Consider the following 27,983-nt stretch of genomic DNA (forward strand, 5'->3'; position numbering starts at 1 on the left):
CCTAGCTGACCCTCTCTTGCAGAATAGGCATGTGCACCATGGAGCCCTGGGCAGACAGGGCCAAGGGTGGGGGCATGCAATTATCCCAGGGAGCCCAGCGAACAAATGCCCACTTGAATACCAGCAGTGCGGCCCAGTTACACACCGACTACATTGCCAGGAAGTTACTGTAAACTTAGCAGCTGAAACAACTTTATAACCTCACAGTTTTATTCTTTTACATGTAATAATAATCCTTGTTACACTATCATTATGTTATTATTGATATAACTACATTATTTTTTAAAATTATAGGAGCTTCACTTCCCTGCTGAAAGCCTCAGTGCCTCTCTTTTATCAAGAGAAAGCTGCAAATTCCTAAACAGGTAGATGAACCTCCCAAAGTTTGACCCCCACCTCCCACACCCCCTACACCTACTGCCTCCTCCAAGGCTCCCCCTAGTGCAGCCTCTGCCCTCCACCCAGTTCACAGGTGCCTAAGCCCCACCAGAATCAGGGGAGACCATCTAGGGAAGGGGGTCCAGACCCCTCAGGGCTGGGTGAGGACTCCCATGCCTCAGGCCCTGCACATTGACACAGGACCCCAGGGAGGGTCTGCTGGTGGTGAAGGGTTGAACTCTGGGGTTGGCAGCCTGGGGTCTGCAGAGTTGGGAAGGGGAGGGGATGCCCAGAGGGTCAGTAGCCCTGAGTCCACTGGGAAAAAGGCCAACTAGCCCTGGCACCCTGGGGTGGACCAGTGCTGGATAGGCCCTCGAGGCTCAGACATAAGCAGTCAGCAGAGAGAACTTCCTGTGCAAGGCCCAGAGCTGAACTGGGCCCCAGGCTTCCACATCTCTTGGGCCACCCCCCACCCCCCACCCCCGCACAGCTCCACGACCAGGTCCAGCTCACCCTCCCCCTGGAGCCCCCACCCCCAGAGGTTGTTGAGGGGACAGATGGTGCAGAGCAGGGATGGACTAGCGAGAGGAGAGAGTGCCTGAGGGTAATCAGGAGACTTGGGCACTCAGCGTCCCCCCCCCCCCTTATCCCCTGTACCTCACCTATGGGGGCAGAAACCCAAAAGCATTCAGAGGGCTCCTCCTCCTTCCGGGTTTGAGGTCCCTGACCTCAGAGGCGGACGGTGGCCTCCAGGAACTGTTCAGCATCAGGGCCTCAGAGCCTGCAGATGGAAGGGACTCCCGCCCTCCACCCCCACCCTGGAGCCATGAGTGCCAGGGATACAGTCACTGCCGGAGCCCCCACCCCACCCCGGCAGCCGGGCCTCCTTCCAAGCAGGCTACGGGCACAGATGGTGCTGCACCTGCTCAACCTAGAGAGGAGGGCAGAGGCCCCATGCCTGCTTCTGCCGCGGAGACCAGCTCCCGCACAGGACACTCCTCACTCCCCTCCTCACTCCGCAGGGCACCCCTTACCTCCCTACCTCCTGCCCTCCCCTGGTTCTGAGCGACACACCAGGAGGTCGGCCTGGGAGGGGAGAGACAGCCTGCCCCTTCCACCGAGTAGTTTCCAACCGAGGAGGAAGGAAAGGAGGGTGCAGGCAGGGCTGGGCTCTCTTTCCTGTACGCTAGCCCTAGGGGGCAGCCAGGGTCAACCCGCCCTGAGGAGCTCCACCCACAGCGGGAACACTAAATGAACACGCCAATTGTGATCCGAGCCCTCAAGGCGGCAAGCGCCTTGCCGTGGGATTGGAGCCTGACGGCAGTCTGGGTAAAGGCATGGCCAGTGCAAAGGCCCTGAGGCAGGAGCACGAAGGTGCTTAGTATGAGAAAATGCTCGCAGCCTTTCTGACAGGCTTCCTCTCCACCGCCTGAGCCAGAGCCCAGCTTTCGGCTCCGCCCTGGACACGTGCTGTCACTCAGCCGCAGGCTCCGCCCAGGCCCCGCCCCACCTCGCCCCCGCACACGTGCTGTCACTCAGCCGCAGGCTCCGCCCAGGCCCCGCCCCACCTCGCCCCCGCACACGTGCTGTCACTCAGCCGCAGGCTCCGCCCAGGCCCCGCCCCACCTCGCCCCCGCACACGTGCTGTCACTCCCTCGCCTGCACACTTGTGCTGTCACTCAGCCGGGTCCTGTCCCAGCAGAAGGCGCCGCTCCCGCCGCCCGACACTCTGCCCGCCGCCTGCAACCGGCCCATGGACGCCGCTCTCCTCCTCGCCCTCGGGCTGCTGGCCCAGGTAAGGCCCCCGCGCTAAGCACCGCGTCTCAGAGTGGGGCACCCCGGCCTCCGGCCTCCGGGACCACTGGCTCTGGGTTCCCGTGGGCGGCTGTGAGCTGAGGGGCCCGGGGTAAGTTCTGGGTGGGGTAGTCCTGTCGAGCGTGCTCTGTGCCCCTGGGGGAGAGTAGTGTAACCGCCTCCAGTGGACGGGACTGGAGCCAAGTTCAGGGACCGAGGATAGAGGACCCAGAAGGCTGCCCTCACGCTGGAGGTGCTGGCCTTAGCCCTAGGGTTTGGGGGTATTCAGTCTTCAGGGGTGCATGGGAAGAGGGGGCAGCAGGAGCACCCCTGGCTGGGAAAGCCTGGAGGCCAGGTTCCGGCCACGGCAACCCCCCATGAGTTGGCTCCTGACCGGCCTAGTTGGATGGAGCCCAAGGCCCCCTTGTGTCCGGTGGGGAGGGGCAGCTCTGCCCTCCAGGAACCCACTCTCCTTGGGGAGCCCCGTGCCCAATAGAGACAGGTCCCAGCACACATAGTCGCTGCCTCCACAGTTCCTGCTGGCCCTCCAGCACCCTAGCCCTGTGGCCTCTGAAGCCTGGGAGCCAGCAGCTGGGGGGAAGCACAGAGCCCCCACTCCGCACATGGCACCCCAGGATACGACCGGGTTCTCACAATCCTTAGCTGCTGGGCAGGTGCTGGGCTGGGCCCAGGAGTGGAGTGTGTGAACCAGGGCCGCTGGTGAGGCTGGAGGGGACAGCCTCAGACCTCTTAGCCTGGACAGGTGATGATCACGGGGGCGAGGAGCCGCGCTCAGGACCCGTTGTTTGTTGTTACACTTCCACACCCACCAAGGCATCCCCTCTCATCCCCATAGACCCTCCCACGGCTCCCGTGTGCCAGCTTGGGTTTCAGCCCCTGGCTGCTAAGTGCCTGCCATCTGGACGCTCCAGTGGCTGGCCCCTCAGGCCCCCAGCCCCACAGCTCCAGACACCTCCACGCCTGCCTTTGGGCCCTTTCACTGACATCCCCACCCGCTGTAGACCATGCTCACCACTCCCCACTGTTGTGTTTAGCTAGCTCAGAGAGGTCATGGTCACCCTCTGCCCAGCACAGCCCAGCTGCCCACGACCTGTGCCCCTCAACCCCCTGCTAGGAGCTCGTTGGGTGCAGTGGGCTCTCTGCTTCTCCCAAGCCAGGCCCAGATGCCCCACACACTCCAGAAGGCTCCACTCGGTCCAGGAACAGCGTTCTGGCCCCTGGTTCCCAGAGACCCACTCCTTTGAGACTGAGGGTATCATCCTCTTACCAGGCCCCAAGGGAGGGGAGGAGAGCTCAGATTCCTCTCCCCTCCCCCAGGGCTAGTGCAGAATGCACCCCCTCCCAGACAGCTGGGACTGCAAGGATTCTGGGGGGCGGGAGTTGGGGGTAGACCAGTCAGTGGTCCTGGCCGCTCATGTTCCTTCACTCAGTCCAGCTCGGATCAGTACCCAAGCGAGGGGAGCATCCCCTGGACCGGCCCTCCCCAACCCAGTTCAGCTTTCAGACTTTTGTCCCTTCCTGTCCAGCCACAGGGGTCCTGTGGCTGCTTCCTAGACACATCTTCCTTCCCCTCCGAGAGGCACTGAGCAGGCTGTCTGGGGTGGGCTCCTGGGGTGGGGCCTGTTGACCAGACTCTGTGCAGGCCTATTGCCAGCTTGGTGGGCTTGAAGGAGGCTCACCTCCCCGCTGCCTGTGTCCCCTGAAATCTCAGCCAGGGGGCTTTGTGTGTGTCTTTTCAGAGCCGGCCTCTGTCAGTCCCTCCCCTGTGCCCAGAGTGTCCCCAGTAGCTGGGTCCATACTGGGACCCCACACCAGGACCCCACCCTGCCTGGGGGTGGGGAGCAGATAGTTCAGAGCTGACCCACACACTGCTGGAAGGAGCCCCCAGCTCCGGTGAGCTGCATGGTAGACCTTGCACTTGTGTGTGGGGACACCCCTCCAACATCACTTCCGAGCCTGGGTTCCTCAGATTTTAGGGACCCGGGGGAGGCCTGGAGCCTTGGGTCATGTGGGTGCGGTTTGCCTGGGCCAGGGAGAGGCCGAGGTACATTGTGGGCAAAACGTTCCCAGTCTGGTTTCCCCCGCAAGCTTCCCAGGCCTGAGCCCCTTCCCCCCACCTCCTGGGCTGGAATCCAGGCCACCCCGTTCCTGGATGGCCTGGCAGGCATCAGGCACGCCAGGAATGGAGCCAGCTGTCCGCCTGGCCCAGAGGCCCTGTGGTTCTCCCTTGAGCCCCCCTCCAGCTGTTGCAGGCCTCAGCGGAGGGACAGGACGGTGAGGCAGAGGACAGCTGTTCCCCCCACCCCCACTGGGGCAAGCACCATGCTCCCCGCTGTCCCGCCCACCATGGGAGGGCGGCACCTCAGCTTCCCTCCCTGCAGCCCCGCTTACTGTCATGCTGACATGGGGCTGAACCCCTGGCCTGCTCTGGAGGAAACCGTGGGTCTGCTGTGGGGGCTGCCCTCTTCCAGGACTTTCTTGTTGTCCCAGGGGGTCTTCAGAGTTTGCAGAGCCCCTGGAGCATGGCTGAGGTTTCCTCCCAGAGGCCACATGACTCAGCAGAGCCCCAGAACCCCTTCCCCAGTCCACGGCGACCTCTGCTTGCACCGGGCAGGGAGATTGAAAACACCCTTCTGTCAGCAAAGACGCACGGGGGTCCGCTGCCCACCACTCACAGGGACCCCTGGAGGCCACAGGGCCAGGAGCTGAAGCAGGCTCTCCCTGCTGTCCCACTGGCTGCCCTGATCACCAGTGTCTCTACGCAGCATGGGGGAGTGTCCAACTCTTTTCCCCGGGCCCCTGGGAGACAGCCTGCCTCGTAATTCTTTGTTCTAAGCCTGAGGATTGGTGAAGACAGCAAAGAGCTCTGCAGGCTGCCTCCAGGCCCCCAGGCAGGATGGACCCCAGTGGAGGTCAAGGGCAGCTGGCCGCTGCTCTGGGGTTCTGGCACTTCTTTACTTCTGTACAGTCGATGGTAGGGATGGATCCACCAGGGACCCTGACACCAGCCCACACACAGAGCCTCTGAGAGGTGGGGTGGAGCCTGGTTGGGGTCCCCCAGCCCTACCTTTCAGCCCCATGCCTACCTGGATTCCCAACTCAGTAGGTCTGGGGTGAACTGGTGAAATCTGTCCGTGTTGTTTACCGATCCTGGTTGATTCTGATGACAAGTCAAGCTGAAGTAGCCCAGCCGCACTGTGGCAGCCAGGTGGAGAAGGCACCCCACAGGTCCCAGGGGATGAGCGGTCCTGGGCCAGAAAGGCCCCAGAAGGAGGTTTTGGCCTCGGGGCCTGGCCCTGGGTAGCCCGCAGCTGGACAGTGTCACCCCCTCCAGCCCTTGCCTGGTCTGGGGTGGGCAAGGCCATTCCTGCCCCTGCTGCCAGTTTGTGGGGCGCTCACCACAGGCTGGGCCCCATGAACTCCAAATGCAGCAGGGAGCTCTATTACTCAGGAGCCTTGGGGTTGGGGGCCCAAGAGCAGGGCAGGGGTCCCGGCATCTCTAGGGGTTCCAAGTGTTGTACTCAGCTCTTGGTTAAGGGTGGGGATGAGGGTAAACCTGAGGAGCTGCAGGACACCCGCTGGGGGAAGGGGGCCCCTGACACCCACTGCTTCTGTGTGGCACATGGGCTTTTGTGAGCTACTTCCAGTCAATGTCCACAGTTCTGTCCACGTGGCTTCATTCCAGATTGATGTTTTGTGATTCCTAGGCAGCTCCCAGGCCTTCACTGACCACCAGTGTCTCTGGGAAGGGGGTGTCAGGAGAACAAAGGACAAACTGAGGCACATCCCCAGAGTGGGAAATGGGCTACAGCCCCACCCCTTGCAGCCTCTCATTTGGGCGAGGGGCCCCTGCCAAGGCTCCGTGGCTTCTGCTGACCTTGTGACCTTGGGCTGGGGAGAGAGTCTGGTGGCCGGGACTCCCACAGCCCGCCCTGGCCACTTGCCCTGTGCCAAGTTGGTGGGCATCATGGGGTGTCGCCAAGGCCGGAAGTGGGGAAGAGTCAGCCAGAGGCTCGATGGGGGTCTGTAGGAGGGTAAGGGCCAGTGCAGGTGTGGACAGGGCAAAGTGTGTCCCTCAGGGTCCCTCCAAGAGCCTAAGGTCAAGGAGTACCTGCAGACTATTCCCCACACCTGCCTAGCCCAGCCCCCCACCAAGTTGAGGTCAGGGCAGGGCCTCTGTGTCACTGGGTGGCTCAGAAACGCTTCTCTTGATGGAGGTTCCAGCGTTGGTGGTCCTGGGGCTCCCGGCTCTGCTGCTCCCTGAGGGCCATCGGGAGGGGCAGGCAGGGTAGGGTGGGGGGCAAAGGAGCTGCTGCCTTGAGATGCCCAGGAAACAGACGTTGTCCCCTGAGCCTGTGACAAAGGCCAGCAGGTCCTTGCCTGGCGGGAGCACCACGCTGGCCTATGCTTGGTGAGAGGCCAGCGGCCTGGGAGCTTGGAAGCCTTGTGGCCATCTGTCAGGCTGCAGGGAGCTTGGGGGCCTGGTGAAACGCCTGGTCCTCTCTCCTAATCGAGTTTGCTACTTTCTGGACCGCAGGCTCCTGGCACTTCAGGTGATGGGGCAGGACGGGCACTCAGAAGTGTGGAGGTGGCCCGGGGCCCCTAGGGAGGCCAGCCTTAGTCCGGGTGTCGCTGTGGTTCTGTAAGCAAAGTGTGCGAGGACCCAGCTGGGCAGAACAAGGAGGCTGTGCTGGGGAGGGGGGCGTAGGCCAGAGGTTGCCCGGAACAGCAGCCTCCTGGCTGAGGGGCTTCTCATCCCTCTCAGCCCCCACCCTGAGACCCCCCCCCACTCACCAGTCACCTCGCCCTCCTTTCCTGAAGCCACCAGCCCAGTTGGGGGGCTCATAACAGCCATGAAAAGCACATTGCTCACATTCTCCTATAGCCACGCCAAGCTAGGTCCCCGCAGTGCCACCACCCCGCCCCACCTTGGGCCCTGACAGGCCTCATCCAAGACCACCCAGGCTCCGTGTCCCCCAAAAGTGCACCAGCCTCAGCCCCACTCACCACTCTGGGAGCGTGGAGGACCCCTAATACCTCTGTGCTCAGCTGGCCACAGTGCCTGAGCCAGGCTCAGACCAGTCACTCCCCGATCAAGGAGCGGACACAGAAATCACGTGCTTCAACCAGGCCTCAGGAAACTCTGGGTCTTAGCTGGGGCTGCTGTCAGCTTTGCCTCAGGCCCCAACTGGGTTCCTTCTCTGGGCCTCAGCTTCCTTTCTGAGTGTGGCAGTGGGGTGAGCTCACGGTGGGTCTGGGAGCATTTTGGCAGGTGCTCTGTCTCCCAGCAGGCTCCGTACTGGCCTGGTTCTGAGTCCAGAGCTCAATAGGTGGCAATCAGGCAGGGCCTGGGAGGTGGGTGATGTGCCCACTCCTGCCTGTTGGGTAGACTTGGGGAAGCATGGCAGCCTTACACAGCGGCCCCACACGCTGTCCTGCCTCCCCTGGCCCAATTCCTGGAGGAGGAGGTCTGTGCATGGGGGAGCCTGCACCCTCCCCAGTCTGGCAAAGGAGGCTTGCAGTGTGCGCAGCTGCCCTGGGTGTGGGAGGGGTGCCCCTGCCCCTGCCTCTTTGGACAGAAGCGTTGGCCTGGTCAGTCTCAATCAACCATCAAGAACTCAAACCATGGTGAGGCCTGGGATGGCCGTGTGTCACTCCCACTGTCCCCAGCCAGGAGTCTCTCACTCACCTCTGGCAAATCAGCCATGTGGGGGGAGGCTGATCTCTTCCTGCCCCTACACCCTGTTATCTGCACTCCTTACCCACAAAGTGGGGGGAGGCGTGGGAGGGCTGCCCAGCTTGGCCCAGCTGTCTTTTCTGGACAACCCACCTCCCCCACCCCCTGCCTCCCCAGGATCCTGGGAGCCAAGCCACCTTCTGTCCTCCTGAGCTCCCCATGCCACCCAGGTCCTGGCCCTGTAGCCTCCCCTGGCCACACAGGGGAGGGCCTGGCATCCAGGGAGGGCACGTCCGGGCTGTGGCGGGGGAGCCCTGGCCTCTGCTGTGCTGGTGACGGCCGTTCTTCTTCGTTGCAGAGCTTGTGCCCCTCAGCAGGGGTCCCCAGGCTGAGGCAGCCCCGCACCCTGTACCCCTGGCGCCGGGCACCCACGCTGGGTCGCGTGCGGAGAGCCTGGGTCATCCCTCCCATCAGCGTGTCGGAGAACCACAAGCGCCTCCCTTTCCCCCTGGTGCAGGTGAGGAGCCAAGTGGAGGGGGACCCTGAGGGTGTGTGCTTTAGGAAGGGGGAACCCTGGGGCCACAGGCCGAGTGCCTTCGTCCTAGCTGGGGGAGGGGCCAAGGACTAGGGGAGAGACCCCTCCCCTGGGGGCACCTTCCCCAGCCGGTTTCCTGGCCCGCAGATCAAGTCGGACAAACAGCAGCTGGGCAGCGTCATCTACAGTATCCAGGGGCCCGGTGTGGACGAGGAGCCGCGAGGCGTGTTCTCCATAGACAAGTTCACCGGGAAGGTGTCCCTGAACGCGATGCTGGACCGAGAGAAGACCGACCGCTTCAGGGTGGGCCACGCCACGCCACGCCCATCCCCTCCGGGGCCCCGCCCACACCCCCGCCTGCAAGACTAGCGTCCTTAGCTGGGCGGCGCGGGCAGGATTTGGGACCCGCTCCCACAGAGGGAGGTGTTCAGGGTCGCTCGCCCATCGGACAGATGCGCGTGAGCAGGCTGAGGGCTGCATCCTGCCCGGGAGGACTGGGCAGCCAGCAGCAGGGTGGGCGTCAGCTTTCCCAGGTGTGGGCGGTTCTCCCCCCAGACTGCTTAGTGTGGCGGGGACCGGGCGCCGTGGGGAAACCCACGGAATTGGCCACACGCAACGCAGCTGCCCCATAGTGACTGTCAGGGTGGGGTGGGTGGCAGGGGACCTGCCCGTTGGAGGTCTTGGGATTGTGGAGCCTGAGAGGAAGGGCGGGGGAGGGGGGTGAGGACTGGGTGAGCCAGGCGTGGAAGAGGGGAACCTGGCATTCACCCGAGTCTCCTGTAAACAGAGGATCAGCCCCCCAGCCTGGCCCAGGGAGGGAGCTTCGGATTTTGTTTTCATGTGCTCTGAGTTGTCCCAGACTTTGAGAGGCTAGTTCCCTTACACAGAGTCAGAGAGCGTGTTTCCCTGGAAGTTGTATCAAGTCTATCCTCCAAAGGGACAGAAGCTGGCTTAATTTAAAATTTCACGTGTGAAGAGGAAACTTCAAAAGCAGCCAAAACCGTTTACAGAAAAAGGGCCCCGAGACCAGGAGCAATTAGGGAGCGCTCCAGGCACACTTAACACAAGGCTGTGACTTCCCGGAAAGTGGGCAGGCTTGGTGGCTGGCTGGCTTGTTGGGATGACGCAGGCGCCCCCTGGTGGGGAAATGCCGCCTGCCCAGCACTGCAGGGCCGCGGGCCGCTTCTCACCTATTCGCTGCAGGAAGCAAAATAGGCTCTCACTGTCCCTGTCGCCCTCGTGGGAGCTACTGGAAATTGGGGGCCACAGTGCCAGCCCTTGCTGTCTGCTTCACTAGCTCAGGGCCTTTGCTCTGGACCTGGGGGGGTCCACCCTGGAGGAGCCCACGGACCTGGAGATCGTGGTGGTGGACCAGAACGACAACCGGCCTGTCTTCAGGCAGGAGGTGTTCACTGGCCGGGTGCTGGAGGGTGCCGTCCCAGGTGAGCCGGGTGGGGTCCCAGTGGGGGAGGGGGCTTTGCCATGGGCACTGGTGGTTCAGAAGTCCAGGATTTCCCGTCAGTGAGAACTTGAGAGGTCCTTCAGAGAGTCTTCAAGATGGAGGGAATTTCCACAAGTCAAGTCAAGTCACTTCCTGTTGCAATATAAATTTCTATGCCCCAGTCTTCCAAAATGCAGAGATGGAAAAAAAACAAAACAAAATGCAGAGATGGCAGATCCTGGATGGTAAACCTCTGGTGGTTTCTGTTGCCCTCCCCTTCTGCTTCTACCTCCTTCCCTTCCTCTCCCTCCCACCCCTCCTTCCTCTTCCCCACTTCTCCTTCTAAATAGAGGTGAATTCACATAATGTAAAATTATGCATTTTGAAGTGAACATTCAGTGGTGTTTACCACATTCACAGTGTTGTGAAACCAGCACCTCTGTTCCTTCCGAAACAGTCTCAGGCCCAAGAGGAGACCCCCTGCTCATTATCGGCACTGCTTTTACTGCTTATTAATTCTACACTTTGATTGCGGAACCCCCCACCCTCTACCCCTCATGAGTCCTCGCAGGACGGACTCGCTGGCCTGATTCTGTTCCAAAGAAGACAGACATTGCAGACAGCAGTCTACCCCTGCCCCTCCCACCCTGGTCCCAGGGGCTCCAGTCTGATCCCCAGCCAGTAGTGCTGCAGAGGTGGGAAGGCTCAGGGTCACCACCAACGCATGCCCATCCTTTGCCACATGCGTGTGTGTATGTTTAATCTGACTGTGCTGGGTCTTAGCTGCAGCATACAGTCTTCAGTTTCCACACTGAACTCTTACTTGTGGCATACGGGATCTAGTTCCCCAACCAGGGGTTGAACCTGGGGCCCCTGCTTTGTGAGCCCAGAGTCTTAGCCGCTGGACCACCAGAGAAGTCCCCACGTGTGTTTATGTCATCCCATTGTATGCTTTTCAAGACTTCAAATGACAATAACTTCTTTTTTTTTTTACTTCTAATTTCTCATTCTGACATGGTTTCAGAGTTTCAGGAAAGTTGCCCTAAATCCCTGGACAGGCATCAGAGAGGTGCACTGTGTATCGTGTTTGCCTCAGCCACTGTTTCCTTGTTTCCCATCCTTCCTGTCTGGACCTGGTTACAGACGTGAGGCCTTCAGAGCACACACTTCAGTGACTTAGTGTCACCATCATCAGGAGGCGACACAGTTACTGACACAGTAACATCTCGCCTACGGCCTCAGTGGGTGCATGGGGAAGGGCGCCGCCCCCCGTGTGGGCACCAGTGGCTGCGACGGCCTCGGCTCCTCTTCCTGCTTCCACGGGGCACTCTTCCTGCTATACCGGGGGGCCCCCATGTGTACAACTCCCTGGGGGCCACTCACAGCCTGGACCCCCAGGACGTCAGGTCGCCTGTGCCCCACCGTCTGACATGCTCACACAGGGGTGATCTTGAGAATTCCCCCTTGTTCTGGTTGTGGGGCAAGACTGACACCCCCACCTGCTCATCCCCCCTTGTTGGGGACAGTTCCTAGGCCACTAGGTCTTCACAATGCTGCCTTTTGTTTTGCAAACTTTTATTGTAGCAAAATGCATTTAAGAAAATTTACCCTCATAACCATCTCTAAGTGGCTTTAAGTCCATTCACATTGCTGTGCAGCTACCACCACCATAGTATTTTCTCATTTTCCCAAACCAAAACTCTGTCTCCATTAAATACTAGCTCTCCATTTCCCCTCTCCAGCCCCCGGCACCTACTGGCTACTTTTTCCTGCATGACTTGACTGTGTATGGGTGAAATCACACAGCATTTGTCCATCCATGTCTGGCCTATTTCACTGAGTGTCACGTCCTCAAGGTTCGTCAGTGTGGTGCCCGGGTCAGCATCACCTTCCTTTTCAAGCCTGAATAACACTCGCTGGATGTTTGTACCACATTTTGCTGATCTGCTTATTCTTCAGTGGACACTTGGGTTGCTTTCACTTTTTAGCTGTTGTGAGTAGTGCCGTACTGGACATGGGTGTGCAAATATGTCTTTGAGACCCTGCTTTCAAATCCTTTGGGTACGTACCCAGGTGGGATTTCTAGATCATGTAGTTCTATTTTTAACTTTTTGAGGATCTTCCATAGTGTTCTCCATCATGGCTGCACCATTTTTCATTCCCACCAACAGTGTAGGAGGGTCCCAGTTTCCGCACATCCTCACCAGCACCTGCTGTTTTCTGTTTTGTTGTTGTGTTGTCAGCAGCCATCCTGTGAGGCTGCTAACAAAGCAGGGGCCCAGGTTCAATCCCTGGTTGTGTGACTGGTGTCAGGAGGTATCTCATGTGGTTCTCATTTGCTTTTCCCCAGTGATTAGTCATGTAGAGCATTTGTTCATGTGTTTATTGACCATTTGTACATCTTCCTTGGAGAAAGGACTGTCCAGTCTTTTGCCCATTTTTTGAATAGAGTTGTTTGTTTTTTGTGTGTGGTTGAGTTTTACAGGTTCTCTACATATCCTGGATATCATATCCCTTATCCCTTAACAAACAGATGATTTGAAAATGTTCTGTAGATCTCACGGGTTGTCTTCTTGCTCTGTTGATTGTGTCTTTTGATGCATTTCTGATGCATCATGAAGTTCAGTTCATCTGTTCTTGCTGCTGTTGACTATGCCTTTATTGTCATAAACAAGAAATCATTGCCAAATCCAGCATTGTAAAGTTTTTGCACTGTGTTTTCTTCTAGGAGTTTTATAGTTTTGGGTTGTACTTTTAGACTTGATCCCCTTTGAGTTGTTTTTTGTATGTTGTGTTAAGTAATTCCAGGTCCAGCTCCATCCTTCTGCAGGGGGATATTCAGCTTTTGCAGCACCGTTTGCTGGGAGACGGCCTGCTCCCTGTTGAACGGTCCTGGTGTCCTGTGTAGACTCACCTGCCCAGGGGGGTAAGGCTTATACCTGGGGTCTCTGTTCTGTTCCATTGGCCTGTGTGTCTGTCTTGAGGGCAAATGCGCACGGATTACTGTACCTGTGGAGAAAGCTTTGAAATCAGGAAGTGTGTCCTCTAACTTTGTTCTTTTTCAAAATTGTTTTAGCTGTTCAGGGTCCCTTGAGATTAGACAGGAACTTTAGAATGATTTTTTTTTTTAATGTGAAGAAAATATCCTTGGGATTTTGAGAAGGCTTGCATTGAATCTGTAGGTCACTCTGGGTGGTACTGACAACTTGGCAGCAAGTCTTCCAGCCCACGATCATGGGCTGTGTGTCCATTTATTTATGTTTTCTCCAACTTCTCTTGCTGACGTTTTATAATTTTCATTGTGAAAAGTCTCTTGCCTCATTGGTCATGACACTGACATCCTGAGGTATGTAGGCAGTCACTGTGAACCTTGTCTCTGAGTGAGGCTGTGTGGCTGGACCCCCTCAGGAGATGCACAGGTCCTGTTCCTGGAGATGCCTGACTTTGGCCAGTGGTTAGAAGGGTGTCTGCCAGGCGTCTCCGCTGTGATTGTTCTACTTTTCTCTTCGTGGAGATCCTTTGAGACGGTGCAGGTGTCCCCTCATGCTTACACAGAAGCTTTAATGTCCCTGAGGCTCCTGCCTGCCAGGTATTAACTGTCCTGATGGTTAGGAAGTGACAGGGTTCTAGTTCCATCTTTTCCCCTTTGTCATCACTTGGCTTTCTATTACATGATAGAACTTTCAGTCCCCGCTTTATGAATGTATGAGTGTATGTGTTGCCCACCAAGGTGCTTGGCCTCCTTAATCAATATAAGTTATTCAAAGGCCAGGCAAGAAATTCAGGCAAGGCTTTATTGAGTCTTCTGCACAGGAGTGGGGGACAAATACAAGTAACAGATTTCTTTGTTCACTCCCCAAGTGGGGGCAAGCTTGTTCCTTATATGGGGTGAGGGGAAGAGGTATCCAGGGTTCAGGGGTCAGGTGGGAGGTTGTGGCTTAAATGATTTGCCCACCCCTTAATGGGTGTTGAGTGCAGAGCGCATGCGCAGTACCCTGCTTTTGCTTCCAACCCCGTTTTTGCTCTTCAAAAGTGGCAGTTGGGGCTTTTTTGGTCTTTTTTATCTTGTCCATAATTTGACCCACTGCACATGCACACAGGCATGCAGCTACTTTCAATCCATTAGTTTCTTTGTATTTGTTGATTGAGGAGAAGTCTGTCCAGATGCAAGCACTGCAGCACTGGGTCTCAGATCCCAGCCTGTCTCATATGTATTTTGTTCATATGTATCAGTCTGCCTTTATGGAGTCTCTCTTCATTCAATGAGTTATTATTCTTTGCACCATTATTTTGAAGCTGAAAGCTTCACTGATCAGAAGATCATCAAAGCAGCCCAGGCCCTTTCAGTAGCTGAAGCTGCTCATGTATAGAGTCCAGAGTGTGTGTGTGCATGTTTGTATGTGTGTTTGTGCATATATGTGTGCTCACTCACAGCCATGTTTGCACATGTTTCTACCTTCATCACAAGTCATGAGTCCTCTGTGGCACTTCCACTTCTGATCCAGCTCCATAGATCCCTTCTGCATCTCTGACAGTGAGAAGCTGGTCTCCCATCACCCCAGGAGTTTGCTCACTTGCTTGGTCGTATAGAGCATGGCAGGTGCTTTAGGAAGCGCTCACTTGCCTACCGGTGCCTGTTCTAAGCATTCTTTTTGGCTTCAGCCTGGGGTCCAACATTGTGCCAGGAGTTGGTAGCTCCCCACCTCTAAGGCTAGGCCAATGGCTCAGTCATTACTGCTCATCAGACACCAGCGTGACTCTCAGATGACCCGACAGGGCCCAGGAGGGTCTGCGGTGAGCCCAGTCACAGGTTGAGGGGCAGCTCCCCAGATGGTCCGAGGCCAGCCCACCTCATTGGGTTCACTTAGTACGCAGGAGCTGGGGTGAGGGGTCAGGTCTGAATCGCTGCAGAGGAAAAGCAAGGTGGGCACAGGTGCTGAGGTGTCTCCAGGGGCTGGTGGACCCCCCTCTCCTGAGATTGAGAACACCAGTGGGCACAGGTGCCGAGTGCCTGGGGGGCCCACGTGCCCCTCTCTTGAGATATGGGGCCATGTTTGGCCCAGAGTGCAGGTACAACCCAGGCACTGCTTCACTCTGCAGGTGGGCTGAGGTCAGGGCCTGCTCAGTGGTGGGCTCACCAGCTACCTCCCCAGGGGCTGGTTCCCAGTGAGCTTGCCTGGTCCGTCTTGGGGTCCTGTGGGAGACAGGTGTCAGCTGTGTGCACTGGACACCCCGCCTCCTCCCCGACAAGCAGCACAAGCCAGGATGCTGGGACGTTCGTGTGTGCACAGGCTGACCGAGGGCCTGGAACTGGCACGGTTGCATGCCGCAGGGGAGCAGGCAATGCACCCTGGAGCTGGAGGCTGGCACCCGTGGGCATCACCCCCACATGTCCCTGTCCTTCACAGGCACCTATGTGACCAGGGCTGAGGCCACGGATGCAGACGATCCGGAGACAGACAATGCAGCGCTGCGGTATTCCATCCTGGAACAGGGTGGCCCCCAGCTCTTCAGTATCGACCCGCTCACGGGGGAGATCCGCACGGTGCAAGTGGGCCTGGACCGCGAGGTGAGGCCACACCGCTGTGCCTCAACAGCTGGACAGGGCAGTCCGCACTAGGGGCCTGATTGCCACAGACCCTCCCAGTTGCCCTGGGCTCCCGCAGACCTGCCTTGTGGGTGGTTGTGCCGTTGGATGCAAAGACAGTGTGAGGGGCCCTCAGCTTGTTTTCTGTTGAAAAATCTCCCTCACCTCATTGCCTGCAAAGCAGTCGGGCTCCCTGGCCTGGGTTAGGGCCACCAAAAAGTGCCCCTCACCTCTTGGGCCCCATGGTGTCTGCTCATTCTCTGTGGGGCCCCTGCAGCCCCTCACTGCCAGGCATCTGTGTGGCATTGGCACCTCCAGGAAATCCTCCTTGGTTTCCCCAGGGCCAGTCACTATGTTAGCTGATCTCTGTCCCCTCTCTTGGCCATTGCTCCTGTCTCTCCAGGGCAGAGACCTGTCCCCCAAAGCACTTATCCAGTGTGGCAGCTGACCTCTTGCCTACTCACAGGCTGGGGCAGAGTCTGGGGTCAGCAGTAGTGCCATCCAACCCCGAGAGGACAGGCAGCCTCTTTTGCTCCAGAGCTTGGGAGCAGGATAGGAGCTGGAGCCTCCTGGAGTATGCATGCCCTTCCCCCCAGGCCCTAAGGTGGCCAACCAACCTTGCCCTGTGCTCCACCTGGGTGTCCTGACCCCCATCACTGTGTCCCCAGGTGGTCGCCGTGTACAATCTGACCTTGCAGGTGGCGGACATGTCTGGAGACGGCCTTACCGCCACCGCCTCAGCCATCATCACGCTGGAGGACATCAATGACAACGCCCCTGAGTTCACTGGGGACCAGGTGCCACCTCTACCTGCTGTTGCCCGGGGCTGCCCTCCCCCATTCCTGGTTGTCGGAGGACTGGGAGGCTGGGTGCTCAGAGGAGGCACCCTGCGTGGGTTGTGCAGGACCCCAGGCTAGAGGCCAGCATGGGGCCTGTGAGCATGTCAGGAGCTGGAGGGCCCTGGAGGGAAGCCACCGAGACCCTGGGTTAGGATGTGTCCCCAGTTCCTCCTAGGTGGGAGTGGGGGCAGCCCTGCTCCAGGGGAGGACGCGCCCAGGGCATGGCTGAACCTGGAGGGGGCTCCCTGGGTCCTGGACTCCCCGAATGTAGGTAGCAGGAGGGTGAGCCCCCAGGGGACCATTGCCCACCCCGCCTGCCAGTGAGTAATGGGGCTGGGTTCCCGCAGTTCTTCATGGAGGCCTCAGAGGCTGTCAGTGGAGTGGATGTGGGGCGGCTTGAGGTGGAGGACCGGGACCTGCCTGGCTCCCCCAACTGGGCAGCCCGGTTCACCATCCTGGAGGGTGACCCCGACGGGCAGTTCACCATCCGCACCGACCCCAGGACCAACGAGGGTGTGCTGTCCGTGGTGAAGGTGAGCTGAGGAAGGCGCCTCTCCTTATACTCTGGAAGCCTGTTTGGACCCTCTGTGCATCCTAAGAATGGAACCGAGGGGACTGGGAACACAGACTGGGGCCACGCTGACCACACAGGGCCAGGGCTGAATGGAGTGGGCAGCCCCCAAGCCCATGTGTTATTTCTGGTATTTTGCCCCTTAATGTAAGTGATCAATGTGCACAAGTACAGACTTCATGTGTCAGCCAGCCAGAGACAAAACCAGCAGGAGATATGTGTGCACACATGCACATACACACCCATGCCTACACACGTGCCTCCACACATCTGCAGAGAGACACAGATGTAGCTATCGCTATATGAAGACCTTTCTTGCAAGAGACTGACTTGAGCTGGCCAGCCAGGTGGTTGTGAGGGCAGCTGGTGAGTCCAGAATCTGCAAGGCTGCGAGAAGCTGCAGAGTCAAGAGCTGAGGCTATGTCAGAGGCAGGATCCCATCTTCCTAGGGGAAACCTCAGGTTTGCTCTCAGAGACTTACCCACACATGAGACCCACCCAGGTTCTCCAGGATCATCTTTATTTACAGTCAGCTGGTTGTACAGGTCAGTTCAACCACATTCACCAGACATCTTCTTAGCAATAAGACCCAGATCACTGTCTGCTTGAGTCACTGAGGAGGAAGCCTGGCCAGGGGATGGAAACTGACCTCACAACACCTGACAGGCATTCGAGTGTTGAGAGTATTTTCCCGTTATTCTCTCTGCATAGTTTTTATCTTTCCAAGGCTACAAAGAAGAAGGAAAGAAGGCACTCCGAGGAAAGAGCAGGAGAGGCCTCGCCAGCCTATAGCTGCCTCTGGGTGCCCTGAATGTGGGGTCCAGAGTCCTGACGGGCCACCACCCTGCTTCCTCCTACAGCCCCTGGACTATGAGAGTCGGGAGCGGTATGACCTCAAAGTGGCCGTGCAGAATGAGGCCCCCCTGCAGGCAGCTGCCCCCAGGGCTGAGCGGGGCCAGGCCAGGGTCAGCGTGCAGGTGCGGGATGTCAACGAGGCACCTGTGTTCCAGGAGAATCCACTGCGGACCAGCTTAGCTGAGGGGGCTGCCCCAGGAACGCCTGTGGCCACCTTCTCTGCCCGGGACCCTGACACACAGCAGCCACAGAGGCTCAGGTGAGGGCCCACCCCTCTGCCTCCCAGCCAGGGCAGGAGCACAGCTAAGGGGACACAGCCCTGTGTCCTAGGGATTCTCTTCCCATGAGAGACCCGGCCAGAGGGCGGAGGGCTTCTCTGCGTGGTCACTGAGGGCTCAGGGGCTCTCAAGGGCCTGTGTGCTTGTTCACACGACCTCATCCTGTAGGCAGGGCTGGGCTCCAGATGGCACATGCCTACACAACCAGTCTGTGTTGGCCAGCCTCTGGGTGTCTGGCCCTGTCCATTCTGGGGAGCCCTTGCTCCCTGGGACTGGTTGTCACTGTGTTGGATTTCACCCCCTTCCCTGGCCCTGTTTGTCTGTGTTTGTATCCATTGTGCCCACCAGTGTGTCTTGGCTATCACCTCTGGCCATGGGGCCTGGGCAGCTCCCCTGCCCCACCCAAGCCTGTTTCTTCGTCTGTTGATTGGGACAGAAAACACCTGGCCCACCTGGGCTGTGGGAGGACTATCCTTAAAGGGGGCATGTGTGTGTGAGTGTGTGTGTGTGTGTAAGTGTGTGTGTGAGTGTGCTCCCATCTACACATGACTACGCACCTCTGGGAGTTCTGCTCAGGCTCAGTGCCATTCTGCACCCTCCTCCCCTCCTCACCAACAGCTACTCCAAGGACTATGACCCTGAGGACTGGCTGCAGGTAGATGGGGCCACTGGCCAGGTCCAGACTCAGCGAGTGCTCAGCCCCGCATCCCCCTTCCTCAAGGATGGCTGGTACAGGGCCATCATCCTGGCCCGAGATGATGGTGAGTGGGGAGCCCAGCCTGGTTCCTGGGCTCCCTAATCCAAGCTGAGGCCCCCGCTGCTGCCCAAGAGCTGAGAGCCGGGCGCTCCACTCAGCAGGCTTACAGGGTGGGCAGGGGCTCTGCAGGGGCCAGGGGCCCACTAGGCCTCTCCCACCTGCAGCCTCCCCACCCAGCACGGCCACTGGGACCCTGTCCATTGAGATCCTGGAGGTCAACGACCACGCCCCTGAGCTGTCCCCGCCTTGGGGCAGCCTGTGCAGCACACCAGACCGGGGTTCTGGCCTTCTCTTGGGGGCCACGGATGAGGACCTGCCCCCCCACGGGGCTCCCTTCCACTTCCAGCTGAGCCCCAGGGTCCCAGAGCTGGCCCGGAACTGGAGCCTCAGCCAGGTTAATGGTGAGCCCCCCCACACACACCCCTGGGGTTCAGAGCCTGGGGGAGGTTCCCGCTGGTGCCACATCAGCGCACCCTCAGGCCTGGCAAGGATTGGTTATCAGACGCAGAGGACGGATGGGGAAACCGAGGCCTAGCGTGCCAGGAGCGCCACCCAGTCGGCTGCTTCCCGGTGCACAGGCACGGAGGGGTACGGCCGCCCCCGGCCCTGGCTTGACCGCAAGCGCCCTCCGCAGTGAGCCACGCGCGCCTGCGGCCGAGGCTCCGGGTCCCGGAGGGGCTGCACCGCCTCAGCCTGCTGCTCCAGGACTCCGGACAGCCGCCCCAGCAGCGCGAGCAGCCCCTGAACGTGACCGTGTGCCGCTGCGGCCAGGACGGCGCCTGCCTGCCGGGAGCCGCTGCACTGCGGGCGGGCGGCGCGGGCATCAGCCTAGGTGCCCTGGTCATCATGCTGGCCAGCGTCATCCTGCTGCTCTGTGAGTGCCGGCGCCCGCAGGCCCTAGCCCTTGGACCCCAGCCTCCTGGCAGCCCCACCCGCCCTCTAGCCCCGCCCCCGGCAGCCCACTCGCCCTCCGGCCCCCGCCCCCTGCGCTCCCCTCGGCCCCGCGCCCCACCCCCGCGCTCCACCCCACCCCGACCCCGACCTCCGCCCCGAACCCCACCCAGTGCTCGCCCTGCTGGTGGCCCTCCTGGCGCGGTTCCGGCAGCAGTCCTGGGACAAGAGGCTTCTGCATGGACTGCAGGACGACCTCCGGGACAACATCCTTAACTACGACGAACAGGGGGGCGGGGAGGAGGACCAGGTGAGGGAGCCGGGGCGGCTTACAAGTGCTGCGGGTAGGGCCAGGGGCCCCAGCTGGCCCGCAGCCTCCCTACCCGCGACGGTTGCGGCTGACTCGAACGCGCTCCGTTCGCCCTCAGGACGCCTACGACATGGACCAGCTGCGCCACCCAGCAGAACTGGCGGCCCTCGGCCCCTCCTCGGGACGGCCGCCGCTGCGCAGAGACGCCCCGTTCGGCCGAGCGCGCCCCCAGGTGACCCGCGCGCTGCCCACCAGCCCCGCAGACATCGCGGACTTCATCAACGACGTAGGTGCCCCGGGGGTGCCCCTTACCCCCCCTCTCCGAAGCCTGAGGCATCGCTCTGGAGCGGGATAGGGAGGTGGTGGCTACAGACTAAGGAAAGAGAACCGCCCAGAGGAAACTTGCCTTTAATCGCCTTCTGGGGCAGGGGCAGCACAGGGCTCCGAGCTGCTCTGAGTACCTTCGGCCTCCACTTAGGCCTCCTCTGCCCCCTCCCCTTCCCGGTTCCAGGCCTCGCCCCAGCCGGTGGCGTAGGGCACCCGGCCAGCATGTGCTGGTCCTGAGACCCCGGCCTCTCCACAGGGTTTGGAGGCCGCGGACAGTGACCCCAGCGTCCCGCCCTACGACACGGCTCTCATCTATGACTACGAGGGGGACGGCTCCGTGGCAGGGACACTGAGCTCCATCCTGTCCAGCCTGGACGATGAGGACCAGGACTACAGCTGCCTCCGGGAATGGGGCCCCCGTTTCTCCCGCCTGGCTGACTTGTATGGGCCCCCATGAGGGCGCAAGGGCTCTCTGTTGGGGACCTGCACCGCCCAGTGGAGGGCACAGCCTCCTGGACACAGAGGGCAGACCTCAGGGGCCAGAGCGGACACACCTAACTGGGCTGTGTACCTGGGAATTCCAGCGGACCTCCATCAAGGTGGAAGACGGCTCTGGGCCCCACCCTGGCTCCTTGGTCCTTGGTCAGTCTGGTTTGCCCCAGGGGAGGTCAAGGCTCAGAGCTGGAGTGGGGCAGCCAGAAGGAAACACCCCTCCTGCCCCTGTCAGTTGCCTACAGTGGGGTCAGGCCCCATTCCCAGCTGGGCCTCCCACCCACGCTGACCTTATCTCTGTGTGAAAGAGCGCAGCCCTGGGGCAAATGTGAATTAAAAGTGTGCTCCTCTCTTCCTTGCACGGTTGGCCGCCTCCACCTCACTTCTACCAGAGCTGTGACAGCCGGCTGGCCCCCAGCTGCTCCTGGGGTGGGGGGCCATGGGAGGGGCTGTGGATGCTGGTTGTGAGGGGGAGGTGGACGCCAGAAGCCCATTTCAGCCAAGAGTAGGGCCTGAGGGAAGAGCCAGAGAGGAAGCCAAGTTCCACACACACCTTTATCTTCCCCACTTGGAGGGGGGCCAGGGCCCCTGAAAACAAGCCGGCTCCCCACCACCCTCCTGAGACCCTTCCACCAGCACTGGTGGGTGGCAGTGTCTCTGCAGCCTGGTCACCCCTCCTGGACCAGCTGTGTCCCTGCCCCAGGGAGGGAGGCTGGCAGCAGGGGCAGGAGGTCTTGGTGTGGGCAGCCCCGAAGGAGCGGGGAGCGGCGCAGGCGGTCAGCGTCCTGCAGTGAGTGGGGCAGCGCGCGGCCGCGGCTCTCTGGCAGCAGCAGGATGCACAGAAGGGCAAGGAGAGCGAAAGATGTGAAGACCACGTGTTGCAGGAAGAAGCCATGCCGGCCGTGCATTTTGGTGAGCGGGGCGGCTGACTGGCCCAGGAACCCAGCTCCCAGCACCAGGCCCAGCCCGGCCCCCCTGCAAGAGAGGGCGGTAGAACATGGCTCCCATAGGGCAGGCACCCAGTGCTCCTGGGGTGGGTACCCTTAGTGGGGGCCAAGGTGTGGGGGCCCCAGGAAAGCAGCTGAAAAGTCTGAGGGAAAGCTGCCCTGGAACCAGAGTTGTCCTTTCCTTTAGAAAATCCAAAGCCAATTTTCCTCTGGAATCCCACCCTCTCTGGGGGCTTTCACTTCTGACCACCCCATCCTCCACTCCTGAGCTGATGGGGCCAACCGTTCTGGGACCAGTGTCCCCCTCACCACCCAGGAAGAGACAGCTGAACTCCCGTCCTGAGGGCACAGAGCTGGGGAGTGTAGGGAGCATTTTGGGGTGTGTTGGCAGGGCCTGCTCACCTGATCACTGTGGGGAAGACCTCAGCTGAAAAGAGACTGCTGAGGGCAGACACGGCCTGGGAGGCCAAGAGCCCCAGGACAGAGAGGAACAGCACGGTCCAGCTGGGCAGGTCTGGGGAGGAGAAGAGTCTCCCATACTGCCCATGCACCCACACTGCCCACGCACCCTCCCTCCTCTCACCATGTCTCAGGGCTCTGGGCCTCGCCAGCCTTCCCTCTCTGCTCCTACACTTGGGAGTTGGGGGGTCATAGGCTGCCCTTATTCAAAAGTGTTAGTCTATTAATTGTTTCCGACTCTGCAACCTTGTGAACCGTAACCCACCAGGCTCTCCTGTCCATGGGATTCTCCAGGCAAGAATACTGGAGAGGGTAGGTGGGTTCCCTTCTCCCAACCTAGGGATCGAACCAGGTCCCCTGCATTGCAGGCAGATTCTCTACCATCTGAGCCACCAGGGAAGCCCTCGTCCAATCCAAACCCTTACATTTAACCTCTTCTACTGAATCATTTTGGGCCTCAGTTTCTCCGGGTGCACAGTGGGGAGATGATGGATGGGGTGAACAGCAACATTATCCTGCCTCCCCAGCTCTGGGAGGGGGCTCATCTCAGAACTCCCCCCACACACATTGGGCAAACCCCAGCCAAACACGACAGCCCTGCCAGCCTGCAGGACCCCACACTCACACTGGGCCCCTGCAAGGAGCAGCAGGGATGCCAGGCCCAGGATCAAGGTGCTCAGTAGCAGGACTGAGCGGCGCCCCCAGAGATCCGCTGTCAGGAGCAGGAAGATGGTGGCTGCTGCCTCCAGGCCAGCCACCAGGAAGTAAGGCCAATAGAAGCTGGGATCACTTGGGACCAGGCTGTGCAGGAAGCTGGCTCTGATGCCCCCACTGATGAGCCTGGGAGGGATGCAAAGTTACAAGCCCAGCCAGAGGCGGGACTCTCACCCAGGGGGAAGAGGAAGACCCCTCCCTCCCTCCCTTAGCCTGCCCATACCCCCCCTCCTCACGAACTGAAGCCCAGGATGAGTGCATTCTTCCAGGTGACGTGTGTATGCCGGAGTTCCAGGACCGAGTGGTGCCGGGGCTGGGGGCATCCCGCGCACAGCACATCCAGCTCTGTGGCCCAGGGGACACAGTGGGGCACCAGTGAAGGAATGATGCTTCTCCTCCTTCCTCTAGCACCCAAGTCTCTTTTCTCCCTAGCTGGTCAATTACCCATAGCCAGGGAGCTTTCCTCCTCCCTGCTGTCCTCGGGGTCCACACCGCTGGCTTTGGCAAAGTGCCACAAGATCCTCCTGGCTCGGGCCGGCTGTCCTGTGGCCAGCAGCCAGCAGGGAGACTCGGGGAACACAGCTGGAAACCTGTGGGGGTTGAGTGAGGATGCTGCAGGACCTCCCCATAGGGCAGGACCCAGTGGGGATACACAAAGCATGACTTTCTGTGTCCCTGTCCTGTGCCCACCTGCGTGGTGTTGAACAGTCAGAGGGAAGCAACACACATGGTCTCTGCAGTGGACATGACCCCAGCTCACTTACCCCCAAAAGAGCAGCAGCAGTCCCGTTGTCAGGGCGCTCAGTCCTTGCAAGAGGTGCCAGTCCTGGGCGAGCAAGGCCAGGCCAGGCAGCAGCAGTGTGCCCACCACTGAGAAGAGGCCAGCCCCCATGGAGAATGCCAGGCGGTTTGGGGGGTCACACAGCTCCAGGCCTGGGCAGACACGGATAGCCTGAGGCCCAGGCCTCTCAGGAGGACTGCTTTGTCCAGGGAGGTGAGGGCCAGTGGCTGACCTGACCAGGACCTGGACGTCTGAGGCCAACATGCAGCCCGCTCTGTCACCCGGGCCTGCCCATGAAAAGCAGAGCCCACAGAGTGAACAGTGTCTCTCCTGCCTTCTGGAGAAGGGCCCTCAACTGGAGTGCTAGAAAGGCACCCTCCAATGGGTCAGAGGCCTAGCCTGAATGGGCGCCTCCCAGGGCCCCCCATGGTACTCACGAGCCACGTAGAGGGCAAGGGAGGCCCCTGCCAAGGCCCCGCCCCGAAGCAGCCGCAGAATCAGCAGGGTGGGAAAGCTGGCAACCAGGGCCTCACCGGCCCCCAGGCCCGTGGCCAGTACCAGGGAGCCCACAAACACAGCCCGGCGGCCAAACCTGGTGGGCAGCAGGGGACACACATTGATTCAATCAGGAGAACTCCGGGGAGGGCTGTCAGAGTAGGAGGGAAGGGGCAGCACCTCACCAGTCACAGCCCAGGCCCAGGAGGACACAGCCCAGCAACCAGCCCAGGAGGTGGTCCACCTGCTCCAGGGGTAACTTCCAGTCATCCTCACACACGAGGTTCCTCTGTAGGGGACACCAGTTACCCGTCAGCTAGCCAAGACCCTCCTCTCCCTCTCCGGCTGGAGTTCCCTGAATGTCAGGGTGGAAAGGACCGTAGAGGTGTTGCCCCAATGCCTCCCTGGGCGGGGCTGCACCCACTTTCTCCAGCCATCACCCTCCCCCAGGCTGGCCCCAAGGCCTCTCCCGAACCTCCCCTGCCCTCCACACTTCAAGAGCCACTTCCAGAACAGGTTGTGGGGCCTTGCTCACCGTTTTTTCCCGGCCAAGGGCCCTTGACCTCAGCTTTGCAGCTCCCTGCCTACCCTGTTCCTTCTCCCTAAGCCTAACATTATTTTGGGTCACACTACATCAGAGATTTTGTTTTAAAATCTGGCTGCTAAAAAAAATAAAATAAAATCTGACTGCTTGTGAAAGCTGGTAGACATGAATCTGTCACCACACCAAACAGGTGGGCAGGAAGAAGAGGCACAGCTGGTTCAAGGCCCCAGAAGAGCCTGAGCAGGGATGTGGCAACCCTGTCCCAGTTTCCAGTTAGGGGCCCTTCCTCCCAGGGGTAGGGTGTGGCTGCCGCACATAGGCTGCCAAGAGGGAGGCAGGGGTGAGTAGGCCCTAGTTGGGAGGGGGATATGGGGTGGGAGTTGGGGGTGTGAGAGTGGGGGGGGGTGGGTGGGAGGTTCCAGTTACCCCCTCCCAGAGTCCTGGGATGTCTCCATGGCACCCCTACCTCTAGGCCAGCCTGCACACACCTCACAGTGGAGAGACCTGCTGTTCAAAACGAACTGACCAAATCACTCCTTGGACTCAAAGTATTGGGAATCCAGTCTGGACACCTGCACAGGCTGCTCGATTGTTCATGGCACTGCTGACCTCTGTGAACTCACCTGCTCAGCTTCAGTTTACCGGCTCCGTCTCCCCAGACTGCTTGCCTACCTGGGCAGCCCCCAGCCTCAGACTCTGCCTTTAGGCCTGGCACCCTGCCTACTGGGACATCTGCTACACCATCAGACAGGAGGGGGCTGACCCCCCAATCAAAAGCCCCAGGATGACAGCCCCCGTCGAGCGAGGAGGACCCGAGGAGGGGACAGAGGGCAGGGGGATGGAGGGTGGGGGAGACAGAGCAGGGAAGCAGAGGACGAGGGACAGAGGGGCAAGTAAAGAAGACCTGGGTGACCGGGCTGCGCAGCAGGTCGGCGGCGGGCTGCGCGTAGTACCAGCCGCGTGAGCAGGGCCGAGAGTCGTAGGAGCCAGCGCGCGGCACGGACTCCGGGTAGCTTAGCGGCAGGCAGGTGCTCGGGGCGCGCGCGGGGTCTGAGCCGCAGTGGTGCGCCGGCAGCGCGGTGAGCAGGAGCTCCGAGCCCAGCGCCAACGCCAGCGCCACGCACGGTAGCCACGAAGCGGCGGCCAGGAGGCACCGGGCCCGGCCGAAGCCGCCGGCTAAGCGAAGCACCCGCACCTCGGGCTCCATCCGAGGCCTCTGCGCCCTGGTGGCGGGTGGTGGCGGGGCTTGAGAGGGACAGTGTGTGAGGGGCGGGGCCGATAGGGGCGTTGTCTGCGCTCTAGCTGTTAGTGGGGCGGGACCTGGGCGGGGCACGGAGAGAGGTGGGGCGGGGCCTTGGAAGGCAAACACAGTCTCTGGGCGGGGCCTGTGAGGAAAGCCCGGGTGAAGGGCGGGGCGGGTGGGGGTGTGGCCTGGAGCTGACGGAGGGCGGGGCCCTCGAGGACCTGGCAGGTGAGGGGCCTGGGCCCGTGGTCGCGGGGGCGTGGTTAGCGAGACGTCCTGGCGCGGAGCGTGGTTTGGGGCGTGGCCAGAGGGGCGCTCACGTGCGCGCGAGGTCGGAGCGGCGTGAGGCAGCGGGCGACTTGCGAGGCGGCTTCTCCGTCGTGCCCGCGGACCTGGCCGGACGCTCTCTCAGGAGGCTCCGATCCGGGGCGACGTGCAGCGGTGGCGGGCCGGATACTTCCTGGACCCCATGCCGGCCTGAGACCGGGCCTGCGGAGCGCGGGCCACCACTGCTCCCAGGCGGCCGGCCGCGGCGCTGCAGCGTGCGAGCGAGCGGCTTCGTCCGTCCAGCGCGGACCGTCCAGCTCCTGTGGCTTGCTCTGACCTTCCTGCGTGGCCACCAGGCTGCGGCCCCGGGGAAGCGTGGTGTCCGGAAGGGAGGGACCCCGCTCGGTGCTGCGCGCCCTCAGAAGTTTGAGGCTTATTGAAGGGATAAGCGGAACGAGCTCATTCGTCCGGGGCTGGGCCTCCCTTGAGCTGGGCTCGGATTCGCTGCGCTTCGGCTTCTTCCGTCTCGGGAACAAGGTAAGTCGAGTTTGTTTTTCATTTTCCTTCTTCACAGGAAGGAAACTTAAAATAGGTCCTATAGATTACGCTTAAATTTTGGTTTTTTCTCCTAAGGAGAAATTCACATCGCATAAAACTAACCATGTTTGGTACCGCCACCTTTCTCACCGCAGAAGAAAACCTGGTACCAATTAAGTAACGGCAGAGTAATCACCGCTATCCCCCCGCCCCAACCACCTGGCGACCGCCCGCCAGCCCGCGCGTGGCCTTTGGGGGTCTGGCTGCTTTCACTTAGAATAATGTTTTCCAGGTTCACCCACAGTGTCGCAGGTATCAGGACTTCATTCCCTTTTATGGCTGCATAATATTCCATTATGTAGATTCGTCACATTGTGAATGTCCATTCATCCTTTGGTGGACATTTAGGTTGATTCCACTATTTGTTGTGACTAATATTGTCGTGAACATTTGTGTACAAGTGTTTGAGTCCCTATTTTCACTTCTTTCGGGTGTATACCTTGGAGTGGAATGGCTGGGTCCTGTGGTGAGTCTGTTTAATTTTTTGAGGAACCACCAGGCCATTTTCCACAGTGGTTGGGTATTTTGCATTCCCACCTGAGATATATGAGGGTTCCAAGTTCTCCATCTCCTTGCCAGCACCTGTTTTCTCTTTAAAAAAAGAAAAAAAAAAATGATCTATCTACATCCTGGTTGATGTGAGATATTTCAGTGCGGTGTGTGTTTTTATTTTTTGTTTTGGCCCTACTGCAAAGCTTGTGGGGGTCCAGTTTCCCCAACCAGCGATCAACCTTGGGCCCTGGCAGTGAAAGCTCAGAGGCTTTTTTTTTTTTTTTTAAGCTTATTTCTTTATTTTTATTTATATTTGGCTACACTGGGTCTCTGTTGCTGCAGGCGGGCTTTCTCTAGCTGCGGCAAGTGGGGTTACTCTCTAGTTCCGGTGCGCGGGCTTCTCATTTCGGTGGCTTCTTAGTTGTGCAGCATGGGCTCAAGGGCGCAGGCTCAGTAGTTGTGGCGCCGGGGCTTGGTTGCCCTGCCGCATGTGGAATCTTCTTGGGCCAGGGATCGAACTGGTTTCCATGGCATTGGTAGGCATTCTTAACTACTGGACCACCAGGGAAGTCCCTGTTTTTGTTTCTAAATATTTATTTATTTGGCTGCCCCCGGGCTTAGTTGTGGCATGTGGGATCTGGTTTCCTGACCTGGATGGAACCCGGGCCCTCTCTGTTGGGAGCCCAAAGTC

General features: G+C 59.8%; 2 protein-coding genes across 2 annotated transcripts; one reads left to right on the forward strand and one right to left on the reverse strand.

Moving 5' to 3' along the window:
• Positions 1-1,697: 1,697 nt before the first annotated feature.
• On the forward strand, positions 1,698-21,114 carry CDH15 (cadherin 15). Its single transcript, XM_061134309.1, has 15 exons — positions 1,698-1,707; positions 2,081-2,173; positions 8,229-8,387; positions 8,553-8,708; positions 9,703-9,847; positions 15,255-15,415; positions 16,102-16,230; positions 16,620-16,805; positions 17,704-17,957; positions 18,595-18,737; positions 18,898-19,134; positions 19,368-19,607; positions 19,798-19,934; positions 20,053-20,220; positions 20,518-21,114. The coding sequence occupies exons 2-15, from the start codon at positions 2,132-2,134 to the stop codon at positions 20,716-20,718; spliced, it is 2,358 nt and encodes a 785-aa protein (XP_060990292.1). The 5' UTR covers positions 1,698-1,707; positions 2,081-2,131; the 3' UTR covers positions 20,719-21,114.
• A 307-nt stretch (positions 21,115-21,421) lies between these two features.
• Positions 21,422-25,900, reverse strand: SLC22A31 (solute carrier family 22 member 31). Its single transcript, XM_061134320.1, has 9 exons — positions 25,598-25,900; positions 24,335-24,438; positions 24,088-24,246; positions 23,638-23,680; positions 23,318-23,463; positions 23,114-23,218; positions 22,785-22,999; positions 22,103-22,214; positions 21,422-21,728 (listed from the first exon to the last, which is right to left on the reverse strand). The coding sequence occupies exons 1-9, from the start codon at positions 25,898-25,900 to the stop codon at positions 21,422-21,424; spliced, it is 1,494 nt and encodes a 497-aa protein (XP_060990303.1).
• Between the last annotated feature and the right edge of the window lie 2,083 nt (positions 25,901-27,983).

The sequence above is a fragment of the Dama dama genome, chromosome 4, assembly GCF_033118175.1.
Source record: "Dama dama isolate Ldn47 chromosome 4, ASM3311817v1, whole genome shotgun sequence".
Lineage (NCBI taxonomy): Eukaryota > Metazoa > Chordata > Mammalia > Artiodactyla > Cervidae > Dama > Dama dama.

Coding starts and splice junctions, on each gene's coding strand:
- SLC22A31 (XM_061134320.1), bottom strand. CDS start 25,900: ATGGAGCCCGAGGTGCGGGTGCTTCGCTTAGCCGGCGGCTTCGGCCGG. Junction 24,439..25,597: donor TGCGCAGCCCGGTCACCCAG/GTCTTCTTTACT, acceptor TGTCCCCTACAG/AGGAACCTCGTGTGTGAGGA. Junction 23,219..23,317: donor GGAAAGCTCCCTGGCTATGG/GTAATTGACCAG, acceptor CCTGGGCCACAG/AGCTGGATGTGCTGTGCGCG.
- CDH15 (XM_061134309.1), top strand. CDS start 2,132: ATGGACGCCGCTCTCCTCCTCGCCCTCGGGCTGCTGGCCCAG. Junction 2,174..8,228: donor CCCTCGGGCTGCTGGCCCAG/GTAAGGCCCCCG, acceptor TCTTCGTTGCAG/AGCTTGTGCCCCTCAGCAGG. Junction 8,709..9,702: donor AGAAGACCGACCGCTTCAGG/GTGGGCCACGCC, acceptor CTGCTTCACTAG/CTCAGGGCCTTTGCTCTGGA.